Source organism: Miniopterus schreibersii (genome assembly GCF_964146895.1).
Source record: "Miniopterus schreibersii genome assembly, chromosome: 17".
NCBI lineage: Eukaryota > Metazoa > Chordata > Mammalia > Chiroptera > Miniopteridae > Miniopterus > Miniopterus schreibersii.
The window spans coordinates 43,216,079-43,233,403 of record NC_138117.1 but is presented as its reverse complement, the minus strand read 5'-3'; the positions used below and the strand labels follow the sequence as shown (position 1 = coordinate 43,233,403).

Genomic DNA, 17,325 nt, shown 5'->3' with positions numbered 1-17,325 from the left:
CTGGGGTCTTCAGGGTCCAGCCCCCTGCAGTGGGCTGCAGGACCCCTCCCCACCCCCACCCCAGGGACACGCTTCCAGATTTCCCTGGGGGCACTAAATGGAGAAGTCACCAAAGCCCTGGGAGTGGGGCATAGGGCAGTTCTGTTCAGTCATTGGACAGGTTGACACACATCCACACCAACGCCAGGGTCCTGGCAGAGTCAAGGCCTGGGTGCATGTCCCTCACTCCTACGGTGTTGCGGTAGGAGTGGCCCAGGGCAGGAGCTCCAGGCCACACCTGGAACTCACACCTGACACTTGGAAGTGTGCGCGTGCCTCACCAGAGCACTTGAAGGCTCCTTGAAACTTTCGGCTCAAGGGAAGGAGGGCCTGAATACTGAGGTGGTTGTCAGGATTCAACCGCAGCTGGACTGGGCAGGGTCCGGGTCAGGGTTGCAGGCAAGGAGGACCCAGGAAGCAGAGTCCGGCGCCAGCACCCTCACCCCCACCCCTTCCCAATAGGGAGATGGAGATGAGGGCGCAGTCCCCCGCGGGCGCGGCCGTCTGACCGCCAGCCCGGCCTCTGCGGGCACACGCCGGCCCCGCCCAGCGCCGGTGCGGGTGGTCGCTGGTCTCCAACGCGAACCTCGGGCTTTGCGGGTGAATGAGCGGGAGGAGGCGGCGGAGTCAGAGGATTAGTCACCGGCCCGCGGTGCGTGCAGGGGGTGGGTCCTCCCTCTGCGCGGAGCACGAGTCGGCGCGGAGGAGGCCCGCAGGCGGCGCGGCCAATGGGAGCCCGGCTCGGCGGGGCCGCCCACGGGCGCCGGCCGCATAAAGAGCCCGCGGCGCGGGCCGGCGCCGAGCTCCGCGCTGCTGCTCCCGCGCCGCCGCCGCCCCGGGTCCGACCGAGCCTCCGCCGCGCCGCCGCCGCACCCGGGCCGACCGAGCCTCCGCCGCGCCGCCGCCGCACCCGGGCCGCCCGCCGCCTCCCTCCCGTGCGAGCATCGCGGCCACCTGCGCGCAGATGGAGCTGGACCGCAGGACCGCCGGCGGCCTCCACGCCTACTCCGGGCCCCGAGGCGGGCCGGCGGCCAAGCCCAACGTGATCCTGCAGATCGGTAAGTGCCGGGCCGAGATGCTGGAGCACGTGCGGAGGACCCACCGGCACCTGCTGGCGGAGGTATCCAAGCAGGTGGAGCGCGAGCTGAAAGGGCTGCACAGGTCGGTGGGCAAGCTGGAGAGCAACCTGGACGGCTATGTGCCCACGAGCGACTCCCAGCGCTGGAAAAAGTCCATCAAGGCCTGCTTGTGCCGCTGCCAGGAGACCATCGCCAACCTGGAGCGCTGGGTCAAGCGCGAGATGCACGTGTGGCGGGAGGTCTTCTACCGGCTGGAGAGGTGGGCAGATCGCCTGGAGGCCATGGGCGGCAAGTACCCGGTGGGCAGCGAGTCTGCCCGCCAGACTGTCTCCGTGGGTGTTGGGGGCCCCGAGGGCTGCTGCCAGGAGGCCGACGGCTACGACTACACGGTCAGCCCCTACGCCATCACCCCGCCGCCGGCCAGCGAGCTGCCCGGGCAGGAGCTGGAGGAGGCCCATCAGTACCCACCCTGGGGGTCCAGTGAGGATGGGCAGCCGAACCCTGGCGTGGACACGCAGATCTTCGACGACCCACATGAGTTCCTCAGCCACCTGGAAGAGTACCTGCGACAGGTGGGTGGCTCAGAGGAGTACTGGCTATCTCAAATCCAGAATCACATGAATGGGCCTGCCAAGAAGTGGTGGGAGTTCAAGCAGGGCTCGGTGAAGAACTGGGTGGAGTTCAAGAAGGAGTTCCTGCAGTACAGCGAGGGCACACTGTCCCGGGAGGCCCTGCAGCGTGAGCTGGACCTGCCACAGAAGCAGGGCGAGCCGCTGGACCAGTTCCTGTGGCGCAAGCGGGACCTGTACCAGACGCTCTATGTGGACGCTGATGAGGAGGAGATCATCCAGTACGTGGTGGGCACCCTGCAGCCCAAGCTCAAGCGCTTCCTGCGCCACCCCTTGCCCAAGACCCTGGAGCAGCTCATCCAGAGGGGCATGGAGGTGCAGGACGGCCTGGAGCAGGCCGTGGAGCCCGCTGGCCCCCAGCTCCCCGCCGAGGACGAGGCTGAGGTCGAGGCCCTCACACCGGCCCTTACCAGTGAGTCCGTGGCCAGTGATCGGACCCAGCCGGAATAGAGGGCATCCTGGGCCCAGCCTGCCCGCCACACCCCGCCTGTGGCCTTTGCCAACCAGAACTTTCAGACCGGGCTAACTCCCTCCTGGGGAAGCCTCGTCCTTACCCAGGCGGACACCCCCTAGCCTCCTGCCCGACGCACGCAGACACACGCCATCCAGTTATGGACAAGGTCCCTACACAGCCAAGGAGGCCCTCTCCCCTGGCGGCCTCCCTCCGTCTGTCTTCCGGGGCCCTGGGCCTGCCTGGCCCACCAGTCACCCCCTGCCACCCTCCCCCACTCTCAGGCATGACAGGAGTCCCAGCTCCCTCATTCTGCTCAGCGCCTGGCCCTCGTCCTGTAGTCCACCTCCAGATGGCACGGCCAGTGGACACCAAGCTCAGGGGACACCCCAGAGCAGAAACGGAAGCATAACCAGTGCCACAGGGACCTCAGATTCGGGGCCGCAGCCCTCTCCCAGAAGTCACCTCGCAGGGCAGCCAGCCAGCCTCGGACAGCAGACAGCATGGCTCCCTGTCCTAGAGGACAGCTGAAGCTGAACTGCAGCCTCAGCAGTGGCGGACCTGCCGTCCTGTCTCCTGGCCCCTCAGGTGAGCCCCTGCACCAGGGCACTACCACCAGGAATCATTGTAGAGCTGGGAGGGCCCAGGGCCAAGTTCGAGGCCAGCCCAGGAGGCTCAGAGGCACCCCAGTAAGTTAGCTGCAGGGCTGGGGTGGGGGTGGCATCCTGGAAAGCTGGGAAGCAGCAGAGTCTCCAGGGTTAGGGAGAGGGGGTTGGGTGGGAGGCAGGGCCGGGGGAGTTTGCTGAGCCAGCTCTCACACGGACCTGTGTTTTCTCTCCCCCAGCAGCATCTGATTCATGCCAGCCTGGAAAGACTCCAGCTCAGCAAAGTGACTCACCCATGGCAAGTGGAAGGTCCCATGGGGCCTGAGTCTTCAAACTGGCTGAGGCAGCAGCTGGTGTCCACAGAGCCAGGAGAGTGACAACAGGTAATGGACCCCGACCCTTCCACCCGACACCATGACCCTCAACTATCCTCACTAGGGGCCTATGAGTCCCCTCCCCAGGGCCCCTTCACCAGTCCTCCGGACAAGCAGGGAGTCAGCCCACCAGGATCCTTGGGGCTTTGGCCCCCAGAGAGCAGCCCTGTATGTCCTTCCTATAGATACCCCCAGCCACCTGCCCTGTTCCTGACATCTGATGTCTTTCTTTCAGGTCTCAAGGCTCCCACAGAGCCCGTGCTGCTGTGCCTGGCACTGCCCTCTCCCCTCTCCTCCTGCAAGCTGCCTGCCCAAAAGGAGATGTCTGAGGCCAGCAAGAGAGGGGGCTGTAGAGAGGAGAGACCCTCAGAAAGCCAGCATAAAGGCCAGGGCCTACCATTATGTATGCCCTGCTGGCCCCCAGCCTCCCGGCCCCCAGTGCCACTGTGGCTGGAGTCTGGGTTCGCTACCCTGGACCCTGTCTCACTTCAGCCTAGGAAACCTTGCCCACTGTGTGGCCATCCTCTCCTCCCCTGCCAGAGCTTTCTGAGAGCCCTGGGGTTGAGGTTACAACCCTTGCCCCTCCCTGCGGCCCCAAGGCCCGCCCCAGGATATCCCAAAGCCTTTGCTCCTGGGTCTCAAGCTGGCTCTCTGCCAGGCCCCACTGTTGCCCAGGCCCGGACCGCCACCTCCCTGGCACCAACACCCTGGTGCTGGCCTGTGACTTGTGTCTGCAGAGCAGGTCCTGTTTGAGGGTTCTCCTTTCTGCCTGTCCGCTGAGGGTTCCCAGTTTTGGGGACCGACATCTGTAGGTGACTCTGCCAGTCATCCCTTGCCCCTGACACCCCTACAATTTTATTTTTGCACATGAACCATAACCCATACTCAGAGGCTGCAGGGAGGCCCTGGGTCCCCTGCCCCCACAGACCAAGTCTCAAGTGTCAGGCCAGGCTGTGGGCAGTCGCACCACCTTCCCTGAAGACAGACTCTTTTGTAAGATTTTGTTAATAAAACACTGAAACGTGGTGGACTGTGTGTGCTGCTGTTTCTTGGCCAGGTTGGGCGTCAGAATGGAGCTGCAGAAGGATGCAGCTCAGGGTGGTGGGCCCCTACGTTCAGATTGAGGGGTCTCCAGGAACTCCGGGGAGCACAGCCCATTTCCCCACAGGGCAGCTGGTCAGGTTCCTGCATCCTCAGGCTGGAAGGGCCTTAGGGACTCCCCTTATAGAAGCCAGCCCCCTGTAGCCCCTCCTGAGGCAGGCAGCAGATGGGAGGGACTGGGAGGAGGCTGATGCTGCTTCCTTTCCCCATGCCAGCTGGGGTGTGAGTAGTGGGGGGTCCTGGGAACTCTTCTACTACCAGGGCTCAGCCTGCACAGAAGCCTGCAGGCCCAGGGGGACTTCTCAGGCCTTGGAGCCCTGGGGACCAGGGCAAGGTAAATTCCCTTCTGGGAGGGGACCCTGGTGAGTCCTGGGAGCAGGATTATGAACTTGGTTTCTCTAAGCCTCAGTTTCCTCATTTGCAAAATGGAGGAACCATCACTAACACAGTCCACGCGTGGGATCACGAACACAGAAATGAGGGCCATCTGATGCCTTGTGGGTGGGTGGCCTCACCTGCCTCCAAGGGGGATGCCAGGCCCCTGAGGGAGGGAGAGGTAGCCTGGAGGGGATGCAGTGTTTAATGAGAAGCAGGGCTAGTGGGAGATGGACAATGAGAGGTTTGTTACAAGGGGTTGGCTCACTCGACCATGGGGCTGGCTAGGCTACTCCAAAGTCCATAGGGCCAGCAGGACTCTCTTCCCTCAGGCGAAGGCTCAGCTCTGCTAGGAAAGCCTTTCAACTGATTGAGCCAGGCCCACCGAGACCATCTTCATGATTGTCTCTATTCAAGTGGCCTGATAATGAGCTTCAATTATGCCTACACAAGACCTCAGTGACACTCAGGTTAGGGTTTGATTGGATGCCTGGGGACAGTACCCTAATCAAGTACCATCACAACTGCTAATCATCTGCAGGTGCTTGTCACCTACTCAGCTCAGGTCCGACCCTTCCCTCTGAAGGTGCTGCTCTGCTCAGTGGGGTGCTGGGCTAGGTGGGGAGGGACAGCAGGGGAGGGTGGCTGTGGGAGTGCCAGCTCAACCTGGGTAGGGCTGCTCTGCTGAGAGCCTAGACACAGGACCTGAGGACAGAGCCTGCTGGAACAGGGAGAGGGGACCACCTGGGGAGGCAGGAAATGTCAGAGCCCAGGGAACCACCTGTCACCAGAAGTGGGGAAGCGTTGTCAGCGTCTCTCTATGATGAAAGGGCCACATCTTTCCTATTCCTCCCTTTTCTTTCTTTTAAGTAATGACAGTGCTGACAAGAGAGGGAAGAGGAAAGGGGAGCCGCAGGTTGGCTCCATGGAGATGCCCGAGAGGCAGATTTCTCCCTGGAAGTGCCCTCTGCTGTGTGGCGCTGGAAGGGGTGGGTGCTTTCCCTCCCACAAGAGGTTACCCCCTCTAAATGAGAGTTGTGAAGCAGGCTCCTCAGCTCAAGTACTTTGAGATGCAGCCCCAAGTCTTTGTGTCTCAAGAAAATAGGCTGCAGGTTGGAGCGGGTGTCTCTCTTCTAGGTCTCTGTCTGTCTCTCTATCCTTCATTGTCTCTGTCTCTCTGTGTGTCTGTCTGTCTGTCTCTGTCTCTTCTTCTTCCCTTCTCCCTCCTTTGGCACAGCAGAGCGAGGAGGGAACTGGGGGTCAGAGTGGGTGGGACTCACGGCCCTGGGGATGAGGGGCCTGTGAGGGGCAGTGAGGGTGCTTTGTAGAAGACAGGAAGGACAAAGGGGAGAAGGGCTGGCCTGGGGCAGGATTGAGGAGGACATGCCAGGAGGGGCTGGAGGGCACTGCCATCCCAGCCATTCCCCAAGGAGCCACCCCTGATTCTAGACAAGGCTGAATTAGGAGGCTCCCCACTATGCTCCTCCCCCTTCTTCTGTCCCCCCACCCAGACCTGCTCAGCACCACTCAGGGGCTCTCCCATGCTGCAGGCTCCCAGCTTGCCCCCTGCTTGCAGGCAGCCGGGTGGCGTACATTAGCCTGCTTCCTCCAGGATTGAGACCAGGCAGCCCAGCCCCAGCCCTTGGCTCTGGGGGGCCCAGGTGTGGGGCCGTAGGTGCAGGGGCCCTCTGGATCTCAGCCACAGTGCTACCTGTGAGGGAGCCTCAGGGGAAAATGGGAAAACTGAGGCCTGAGAGGCAGGGAGTCACCAGGTGAACCAGATGGCCTCCACATCCCTGTCAGCCTCAGGCTGAGTCTGTGGGCAGGGATCAGGCAGCAAGTGTCCCTTCCTTGCCTCATACCTGGGGTCTCACCTGTCATGTTTAGCCTGCCCTGCCCTTTATAGCCCTGAATGGGCATTGCTCTCCCCGGACAACCAGTCTGCCTCTCTTAGCCTTTCCTAGAGCCCTACCCAGACGACCTCAGACCTGTGTGAACCAACAGCTGGACCTGAAGCCAGACAATAGGGCTGAGGGGTGGCTGGGCCCAGGTGGCCTTGCCAGAGACAGGACCCTCAAGGTCAGTGGGATTTGGGCTCACCAAGACCCCGCCTGCTGGCCACTCTTGCTCTCTGCACCCACATGTCCACCTGGAGCTGCTCCAACGGAGCCTAGGAAAGGCCTGGCCTTCCCTGCACCCCAAACCTGTCCCCACTCAGCCTGACTCCCCAGGGCAGGCCAGCTACATGCTCCCTGTTTTCCTGTAACTGCCACCTCGATGCTGTCCTTTCCCAGCTTTGCGCAGCGGCGGTGATCCACTGGGGAGCCGGCCTTCTTGGTCCGGGAGGCCAGAGCACCATCGTTAATGTTCGGTGTTCAGTGATCACGACTCCGAATATGCTCCAGGGAAGCAGCCTGCGATTAGATTTCCTTGCATACGCATTTGTTTTTTCCTGGAATTTTAGGTTCTCATTTCCTGTGGCCTAGGCATCATCATCCCCACTCTCTCTTATCCCAGGCACTATCATGTCAGCTCCCCATGGGCCCTGCTTCCAGGAGGCTCCTTCCTGGAATAAAAAGATCTTTAAAAAAAATTTGCTGACCAGGCAGCTCCTACCTCTGGATAAAGCCCAAATTCTAAGCCAGCTTTCCAGGGCCCCACCCAGCCCCCTTGTCCCCGCCTCCTTGTGCTGTGCACGCCTCTGTCTCTACCTCCATCTCTTTCTTGCTCAGCCTCATCCTGCTAAGCACTGTCCTTCCAGAATCCCTCGGAAGCAAACCTCCGTCATCCTCTCCCAAGGGCCCTGCCTGCTGCCTGGCTCTCACCAGCTGTTTCCTGCCACCCACCTCTGTCCATGGGTCCTGCTCCAGACTGCCTCCTCCCTCTGACCTGCACTCCTTGCCAGAGCCCCAGACCTTGGACACAAGCCCCACCTCAGTGACCTCTGAGCACAGCCCCAGAAGAGGCTGGGGCTGCCACGTGTCCCTCTCTGAGTCCCTTCCCATGTCCATGGCTGGGCCCCAAGCTGGGCTCTGACTTGAGGGAGGAACCCCAAAGGCTTGGGGGGCTCAGCTGGAAAAGGCAGGGTCAATCCCGGCCACTTGGGCTCAGGGCACCCAAGGGAGGGAAGTCTTGCATAGAGGCTGTACCCCAATATAGCAGTTACCCAAAGAGGGAGTGAGTTCCTCATCCTGAGGGTAACCAAATGGCTCCAGAGGGATGGTCCATCAGGAACCTCTGAGACCTTTCCCGGACACCGCCTTTCCCTGCCTCTGGGAATCCCACTGGGGGTCACAAAGCTGCCTGCCTCCCACTTCTACCCCTTCCACAGGGAATGGCCGCCATCTGCCAAACTCCTATTCATCCTCCAAAGCTCTGCTCCTGTCCTCTCCTTGGACATCTTCGTGCACTGTGGTGTGACCTCTGTGGGCCCTCCCCTCCTCTCCCCTTCCTGGCACCTGCCTGGTGCTCCCTGAGGACAGAGACCCCCCCCATGCCAGCTCTGGGCCCCCCTCCTCCTGCTGTGTGCTCACCTCAGTTCTTGGAGGGCCCTTGGTTCCTGGCTCCTGCTGCTGGCTTGTCTGGCATCTCCTGTGCCAGAAGTCTGAGTGTGAAGGAGGCTATTTTTAGCCTCTGTTATCCCCATAATTATCTTGTCTCTGTTTTGTCCTGGTGCTTGGTTCTGTTGGAAAATGTCCGCCTGTCTCTCTACACTCAGGGGAGATAGGGATGAGGGGATCCCACAGAACGGCCTCTGCTCACGGCCCCCGGGGGCTCTGCCTGTCCACTTAGCAGAGGCCAGGAGAACCTTACAGGAGGTTCTGACACCTCCCAGCCAGAGGGACTGGGCATGGGATAGTGGCTAGGGGCTCCAGACTGGGTCCCCCTAATGTCCCCACAGTCTTAGAAACGGGGCTGGGCTGGAGGAGGTGCCCTGGAACCAGCTGTGCAATGAATTCTTATGACAATTCAGACCAGGCCCTGGGGAGTGGAAACACTGCTTTCCCTGGATGAAGCAAGAGCTGTGGTCCACTTAGAGCCCTACATCTCCTGGAGTCCCGTCCTCAGTAAGGAGGGGCCCTGTGTGGAAACTGTGAGGAGGCTCTAACTGTAGTTTGCTCCATTCAGCATGTGCAGTAGCCAGCCCATTGCCATGGGGCTTCCCCAGCAAGGACAAGATGGGCGTGGGTACCTGCACTGCAGGCTGAGCTTCTCAGTCTGTCATTTGCTGGAGGCAGGCATCTAAGGAATGGGGGGCCTGGAATGAGGCTTCTCAGCCAGGGGTGGACAGGTGATGTGCTTGAGGATCTGGGGCCAGGACCCACCCACGACTCCAATTCCAGGCCCCCAGACCAGAGCACTTCCCTCAAATCTGCCTCGTGAAGCTGTCTGGTTCCCCTGCTCCCAAACCTCCTTTGGCTCTCCTTAGCCCGGCCTACAAGGCCCTTTGTCTGCTCCCCACCCACCCTGTGGCAGCCCACACAAGGGAATTCCAAAAGCTCTCCAAGCGGCTTTGCTTGGTCACACCTCCCCCTGACCAACCTCTTCCATTATCTGTAGATGGTTCATGGGCTGCCTCCTCCAAGAAGCCCCCGTTGATATATGCTGTCATCCGGGTGAGCCCTAGCCTGGACAAATTGCCTGTATCACAGCCCTGCTCCGATCCCTGTAAGTCTCCCTACCCCAAGAACAGGAGAAGGCCCCCCAGGCTGGCACTTGGACCCTTGGGACACTCCTCACACATGCTGGCCTGGCCACCCCCACAGTGGACTCAGTTACCCTGGATGGGCCTGTCCTTGGCCAGCAGTGCTGTTCTGCTGCGGGCACTGGCCAGTCCAGGGCTGGGCCAGGGCTGGGCCTTCCCTCTACCTTTACTTCACTTTGGATGCTCCTGTTTGAAGTGGTTGTTCTGTTTACTGCCTCCTTGCATTTTCACTCTTTTCCCTCCCCCTACTATTCAGGTGTTGCTATGGGAACGAGGCTGTGGCACCCACAGCATCTTTGATGGGCAGGTTTCAGGGGCACCTGTGTGTCTGTGTCTGTGTGTCTCTGCTCTCGGACATGTGTGTGTCAGGATGTGTGTGTATGTGTTTGTGTGTGTGTGTGTGTGTGTATGTGTCAGGATGTGTGTGTATGTGTGTTTGTGTGTGGCAGGATGGGTGGGAGCCCTGGGGTTTCATCGTCGGGATCAGGAGGTCCAGAGAGGGAGGTGGTCATTAGAAAGCACATTCAAACATCCCCACGGGGGGCAGAGCCCTGCCACTGCCACCTCCCCTCTCTTCCTGGCTCCTGTTGACATCAGCCTGGTCACTGCTGTCCAGGAAGGCCACCGCAGCAGCCTCAGCCCAAGCCCCACCAACATAGCTGCTGCCCCTCCCCTTTGGCCTCTAGGGGGCTGGGCACCCCTCTTCCTTATGTAATTTCAGGAGCTCATTTCATGGCACTGGGGCTGGGCCTCAGTGTTCCCAGCAGTAAGAGGGTGAGCGTAGCTGCAGGCCATGGTCACTATCAGTCTCAGTGCAAATTCCCTGGCCCCTTGGTGCCCTTCCTCCCGCCTCGGTCTCTATCTCTGCAGTGGCAGCACCCGGCCTTTTGTCAAATCGCCTGGGGACTGTGCAGAGGGTGGGGGGAGCCAGGGAAGGGTCTCCCACGGTAGAAGGGAAAGGGCTCAGCTGCTCAGTGGTGGCTGCCCCAGGCTCCATGCCCCCACCTGTCTGCTGGCTTCCTGCCCACCTAGGAGCTCAGTGCCTGGAGTACCAATGAGCTGTGTGGGTGGGAAGGAAGTCTCAGGGAGGCTGGGCCTCCTGAAGCTGCCACACTCCTCCCTTCCCACCTCCCTGCACTTCCCAGCCCAGCCAGGAGGCAGGCCAGGGGACTGAGGGGCTCTGAAGAGGCAGAAAGTATAGGGGTCCCATCCACAACAGAGTCCTGGGCTCCACTAGATCAGGCTTCCAGGGCAGGGCCATGCCTCCCCTTAAACAGGGCAGGGTTGTGCCTCCCCCCCACAGATAGGGCAGGGCCATGTGTTCTTCACACCTGACAAGTGGCCATTCTGATCTCCTTGCCCAGAGGTTGGAATAATTCCTGTACTGGGTGATATTTTGGATATATTGGGTTAAATAAAATATATAACTAAAACCAATTTCATCTCTCTTTTTATTGTGGCCACTAAAAAGTTTAAGTTACATTCATTTTACTTCTGTTGTCTGATGCTGTCCACCATGCCCAGGGTAGAGAGGACAGGGCACCTCTGGGCTGAGCTTCCTTCCAAGGGTGGGGCTAGGGCCCTGAAGGGGAGGCCCAGGGAAGGCAGCAGCTGGTTTGCTGATCCTGACTACCCTAGGGGGTCTCTGGGGCTCTGGTTGCCCCAACTGTCAAACAGGAAACCATGGGGTCCCAGAGGGCTCTGTGGTCTGGAAAAGGCTCTGCCCAGGGTCCGAGATGGCCAGAGTCAGCACGGAGGTGCTGGTCCAGAGTTGAGGCCCAAGTAGTTATCGCCAGAGAGTGACTGAAGACACCCCAGGGAGGGGGGCCTGCAATCAAGTCCTGGCAGTGATGGCTTCTAGTGCCTGAGGCCAATTTCATGCTTATCCCCACACAGGATGACCCTCCAGAATCATGACTGGGCCTGTGCCCTGATTGGCCTCCTGGAGACACAGACCAGAGGCTGGGGCTTCCTCTTAAAGAGGCAGCAGGGAGAGGCTCATCCCCACAGCGAGTGGTGACCCCAGGCGGGTGCCCTGGAGTGCGTGAACACCTGCACTCAGGCCAGAGAAGCCCCGCAGCCATGCACTTACTCGCATACCATCCCTGCGGGTCAGAGCCTTCTCTTGCTGTGGAACCTTTTCTTTCCTTACCAATTGGCCAACTCCTATGCATGCTTCAAGCCTGAAATCGAATGCCTCTTTCTCCGGGAGGCCTGCCCTGATTCTCTCAGGCAGAAATGGGCTGTTTCCATTGGGTACCAGCCTTTTTGAATGTCCATCTGATTGAGTGTGTGCCTACCAACTGTGTGCCTCCCAGGGGCACAGACTGCTTCTGTGACCTTTTTTCCCTTTCCCAAGCTCTGGTTGCTCAGTCACCATATTGTGACTAAATAATTGAGTCAGATGGTGATAGGCTGTCTTGGGGAGCCGTGGGCTACAACAAGACTTAGAAAAGCCCGTGTCATTCCCATCCTATCTCTCCCCTGCAGACAGGATCCATCAAAACTTGAGTTCTGGCCGGGCCGGGCGTGGCTCAGTGGTTGAGCATCCACCTAGGATCCAGGCGATCGGGGTTCGATTCCTGGTCAGGGCACATGCCCGGGTTGCAGGCTCGATCAATGACTCTCTCATCATCGATGTCTCTATCTCTCTCTCTCCCTCTCCTTTCCTCTCTCTGAAATCAATAAAGATATATTTAAAAAAACAACAAAAAAACCCCTTGAATTCTGTGCAGACTGTGGGCAAGGGAGCAAAGTTGTGGTGAAATGCACAACCCTGACCACAACAGCGTGCAGAGAGCGGGTGGGACTCCCAGCAGCAGCATCTGTCAGACCAGGCTTGGTGACCGCTGCACCCAGGGAAAGATTTCTATGTACCCGATTCCAGGTCTCCTGACTCTAGTAATGACAGGTGCACACTGTGGGGTTAGGAAGAGTTCTGGGGACATAAGAACACCCAGTGGGCAGTGCCTCCTAGGCAGGAGCCCTTGAGAGATTCTCAGTGGGGAGTAGAGGTGGGGGTGGCCCTTCTTCAGGCCCCTCAACTCCTCCATCTTTGCCCCTTCCTATGGCTCTTGCTGCCCCAGGGGTTGTTCCCTGGATGGAGCCTCTTCTCTGGTACACTTGGTCCACCCCACTTCTCCTTGGGGGGGTGCCAGAGTCCCCCTCCCTGAGGTCCCTCTGCCTTGTTCGCCCTGCCTTTCCCCCCACCAGGGCCTCTGGGTTCTACTAGTGCAGCAAAATCTCCCCATTCTGCCTGCTACCCCTACTCTTCTCTCCTTCCCTCTTATGTGAATTCCCCACCCCAACCCTCCTAATGCCCACCCCGCCCACCTTCAGCTCCCCCCGCCCATTCCTCTCACTTCACTTCCCCAGAGAACACTGGGTCCTCTGCCCCTCTCCAGCCTCCGGGAAGCCTTCCCAGGCTTTGCCCTGCTCTGTGCCCCACCCACCTCTATGGCAAGGGCTGTCACCAGCTTCCTCAGATCTCTGGATCACTTTTCCCTGGTCCCCAAACCAGAGTGAGTTGGCTACACCGTGGGCACCTGAGCTCTCTAAGACTTGCCCTTTAAGCTCTGGTCACCAACTAACATCTGAACTCAACCGTAATGGACCCTTTCATCTCCATCCCAGGGTCCCCTGAGCATTTGTCTCACACTGGGCCCTGTCTAGTACCTCCTCCTGGGACCCCTCCTTCCAGGCTGTGTTGATGACCTGGGGCAGAGCTTCTTCCCACCTCCCCTAATGGTCCGGACATGAAAAGGGCCATTCAGGGTCACATTGCCCAGTGTAGCCTGGGGAGGTCCTGTTCCATCCATTGGGATCTAGGGATGTTGGAGGTCTTCAACAAGTCCCCCATGATATTTCCTGGGGCCAATTCTGGCCCCTCTTCCAGGGCAAAGGGTCATGCTGCCAAGTCCAAGGGGTTTGTGGGGATTGGAAGAGCCCCTTGTGTCCCTACAGCACCTAGACCCTGGGCTGGGCTGCATGGGCACATCTGTCCCCATCTCATTTCACCCTCTCCCCAAATACCCTCTAGAGGTTAGAAGGCATCACGTCAGTCCTTGGGTGAGAGTGGAGAGCCCCCCACAGCCTCCAGGTGGGATCCTGCATCTTGTGACTTTTTCTCTGCACTCGGCTTTCTGGGGGCCTGGCCATAGCCACTGGCCACTGACCCGGCCTCAGGTGGCTGCCAGGTCCAGCCTCCCTGGCCTTCAGAGTCCTGGCTGCACCTTTCTGGGGCCCAGCATGGAGGCTCTTATGAGAGAAAGCACCAAAGTACCCTCTTGTGTGTGTCACCCCCTAGGTTCCTCCGGGACCAAATCCCTAACCCACCCCCTCCCTGGTGGCTGCAGTGGCCCCAAGGGCCCCCTTCATATTCTTCTCTGCTCCTTCCTTGCTCACCCCCCTCAAGCCTGAGCCCCCCTCCCCACTGTGCTAGGTTTAGCCTAGTCCAGTCTGTGTCCACTGGACGAAGGGACTTCTGCAACTCTGAGATCTTCTCTGCCTCAGGAATGGAAACCCACTGTGGGTCAGAGACTCGTTTCCTCGAAAGCATCCCCAATGCCAGTAAGGGCTCACAAGCCTCTCCCAACTGGTGGGCAGGAGTTTGTCAGAGGAGAAAATTCTTTAAAAACTAAGACTGGGCAGGGGAGTTACCTACCAACCCCAGCCTGTTATGAGGAAGATAGTGGGTCACAAACTTGGACAGATAGGAGTCTAAGGCCCACCCCCAGCGACTTTGGCTCACAGAGCTCCCTTGTTGGGGTGAGTGTTGGATTTACAGCCGAGTTTTTAGACCCGTCCACCAGGGAGGGTGCAGTCCTCAGAGACCCCTATAGGTAAGGCTGGCAGTTGGCCCTTGCCCTCAGGGGAGCTGTGTCCCCTGGGTGTCCATACCCTGTTATGTTCTTGGGGCACTCAGGGGGGGAGTGGGGTGGGGTCAGGAATACAAGGAACTGTGGTTCTGGAATGACCCAGTGAGCCCAAATCTGTAGAATGAACTGAGGCCAACAACACCCCAATGGTGGTGCTGGGGCCATGCCCTCTGAGGGTCTTCCTGGTGGCAGTTGGGAGCGCCTCAAAAGAGGAACCTCCAAACTGAGGCCTGGGTGGGGCCAAGGGAGCCTTAGGGGGGACAAGACCCATCTTCGGGGCCCTGCGACAGCCAAGGTGGCACCCCAGTCTGGGGCCCTGTCTGGTCAGGAGGCCGTGTGGCAAACTGAAGACCATGCTCTTGAGAGGTCTCTCCTGCTGGCTTGTCCGTTGGAGGGCGGAACCCTGCGGCAGTGGCTGTTGGGACAGGGCCAGCTAGGCAGCCGGGATTTGTGGACTCGCTTTCTCAGGAGCCAAGTACCCAGGGAGCCCTGGGGATAGGACTCGCTCACAGAGGGGGTCTCTCAGGAGGTACCCACCCCCATCTCCACCCCTACCTGCTGGCAGCTGAGCAACCCCCCGGGAGAGCTGGCACTGTGCTCCCAGTATTTCAGGGTCCCCTCCCACAGGCTGCCCTCCACTCCTCCTTGACTGAGGACTGTGCTCAGGGAACGGCACCCTCCCCTCCCCTCAGGGGCCTCCCCAGCCAGCACTGGAGACTTTGACCATGGCCTCTAGTCCTGCTTGCTTTCTCCTCAGTCTCCCTGAAATTTACAGGCCTCTGGTGACCTCCAGACGACATTGAGAAAAACCCCATACAATTGGGCCTGTGGGGAGCCAGGCTGTCCTGGGTCCCACCCCTAAGAACTCATCCATGTCCTTAGAAGTCCCTCTGGCTGTGGCCATTCATTGCTGGGCTCAGAGAATAACTTTTTTGCTGTCCTGCATCCAGTGAGACTGTCCAGGGCCAGTGGGATCCAACCACCCTGCAGAGTTGCTGAGTGACCTTGGGGCCAGCACTGCCTCCTTGACCTCAGATGTCAAAAGGACACCCTCAAGTGTGCCCACAGGCCAGAGAGGCTAGTCCATAACCTCCCCCAACTTGAGCCCCTGCCAGGCCCCAAGGCCTGACCCCTTCCATCTTCCCCTGGGGTTCCCCAGGCAGCCAGGCCCTCTGGAGCTCAGAACTGGCAGGGCCCGCCACACCAGCTCCCCCCTCAAGGGTGTAAGGCAGGGCTCGCTGACTTCTTTTTTTCTTACCTTTCTTTTAAGCCTCATATCTTCTTTAATTTTAAATAAGGGACTTTTTTTCCCTGATAAGGGCAATCCATGCTCATTGCAGACAAGTTGGACATTTTTGAAAAGGGTACAGGAAGAAAAATCTCCTGGAACCCCAACACCTAGAGATTAGTCTTAATTTAAAATTAGAATCTCATGACCTTTCCATTCCCTGTAGGAGGGGCCCTGAGCAATGTCCACATCATTCAATAGTCTTCAGAAACAGCGTTCTTACCCTTCCTTCCTCTATTTTTGAATACCTATGGCTATTTTAAAGCCATGAAGAACCGTTGTGAATTTTTTATGCATTTCTCATTTTTTCCAAAGATTATATTTCTTGAAGTGGGATTCTTGGCCAACTAGTGTGCATTCCTGGGGGTCTGAGCCACATCCCCCAGAGGGAGACTGTTATCTTTATAACCTTTTCAAGGATCTTTTTAAAATGTTTTGGTGTTTTTTTTAAAATTATTGATTTTTAGAGAGGAAGAGAGAGGGAGAGATAGAAACATCGATGAGAGAGAAATATTGATTGGCTGCCTTCCACATGGCCCCCACTGGAGACCAAGCCCACAATCAGGCCATGTGCCCTGACCAGGAATCAAACTGGTGATCTCTTGGTGCATGGTCAACACTCCACCACTGAGTAACACCAGCCGAGCTCAAAGATCTTGACATGAGTAATGCTTTTTGTGCAGGACTTCTGTGTGTAGCCTGGAGCTCCTTTTTGATTTGACTTAGGGCATATCTGAGTCATTCTCCAGGCACCTGGCCCTGTCTTTAGGAGGGCTCTCTTCCCTGGTGGAGCTTACAGTCCAGGGAACAGACAGCAGGCACTGCCAATACTGGGGCGTAAAGGGCACTCTAGGCAGGGGTGGGTGGGGAGGGCAGAGTGAGGTTAGGGGTGAAAAAGTGCAGGGGTGCAAGGGGCAGTGGGGAAGAGATGTCCAGGCAATAGGGCAGCTTGTCAAGGGTGGTGGAGGTGGTGGTGGGGGGGTCGGTGGAAGAACTGAAAAACCCTTGTGGCCCTGGGGTGGTGTTGGTGATGGCAGTGGACGAAGCTGCAGGGTCCTCGAGGCTGGGGCCAGGAGGGTGGGTCTCTCACCTGGTGGTGGTAGCAGGACAAGGAAGGTCATGGCAGGTAGAGGGACTGAGCATGCTGGGGACAGCGTCCAGTGAGAGAATAGCCCACACTTTCTATTCCCCCAGCAGCTTCCCCAGCTGGCGGCTGCTTTCTCTGGCCAAATTGTCCTCCATAGGGTCTGAGTACCCTGGGCCTCCTTAATGTCACCTCCTGGGGTTCTCTGTCCCTTTCTTTGACTTTGGATTTCCTGGAGTTTTACCTCACCTCCTCCAGGAAGTCCCCCTAGGCTTGTTCCTACTGTTATTTCCAACAGCCTGGCCTTATCCCAGGCTCAGAATGGATGACAATGACCTTTGCTTCTTCCATGAAAAGAGTTTTGGGGGGCTAGTTTGCAGAAGGGGTTCAACCTCCAGAGAAAACTGTCTCCTCCAAACACATCCACAGCCCCCCCAGCTGAAGCCAATAGCCAGAGTACAGGTCACGAGTGTCTCTGTGGAGGCAAGTGCCCCTGCGTGGGTGCTGGGACGCTCTCAAGGAGGTGCTACCGAGGCACACAAGCCCTAGCTGGTTTTTCTTAGTGGTTAGGGCACCGGACGATGGACTGAAGGGTCCCAGATTCGATTCTGGCCAAGGGCATATACCTCAGTTGCAGGCTCCATGCTTGGCCCAGGTCGGGGCAGGTGCGGGAGGCAACAAATGTGTCTCTCACATTGATGTTTCTCCCTCCCTCCCT

At 58.7% G+C, this 17,325-nt stretch overlaps 1 protein-coding gene across 2 annotated transcripts; it reads left to right on the top strand.

Annotated features, from left to right (window-relative positions):
* Positions 1–970: 970 nt before the first annotated feature.
* ARC (activity regulated cytoskeleton associated protein) lies at positions 971–4,203 on the top strand (the record flags this gene model as incomplete). Of its 2 annotated transcripts, none has more annotated exons than XM_081116594.1 (3): positions 971–2,786; positions 3,046–3,186; positions 3,413–4,202. In XM_081116594.1, the coding sequence occupies one exon, from the start codon at positions 1,004–1,006 to the stop codon at positions 2,195–2,197; it is 1,194 nt and encodes a 397-aa protein (XP_080972720.1). In that variant the 3' UTR covers positions 2,198–2,786; positions 3,046–3,186; positions 3,413–4,202. The 2 variants fall into 2 exon arrangements, with proteins under 2 accessions (XP_080972720.1, XP_080972719.1); XM_081116593.1 differs by having other exon boundaries at positions 1,004–2,786; positions 3,043–3,186; positions 3,413–4,203.
* Between the last annotated feature and the right edge of the window lie 13,122 nt (positions 4,204–17,325).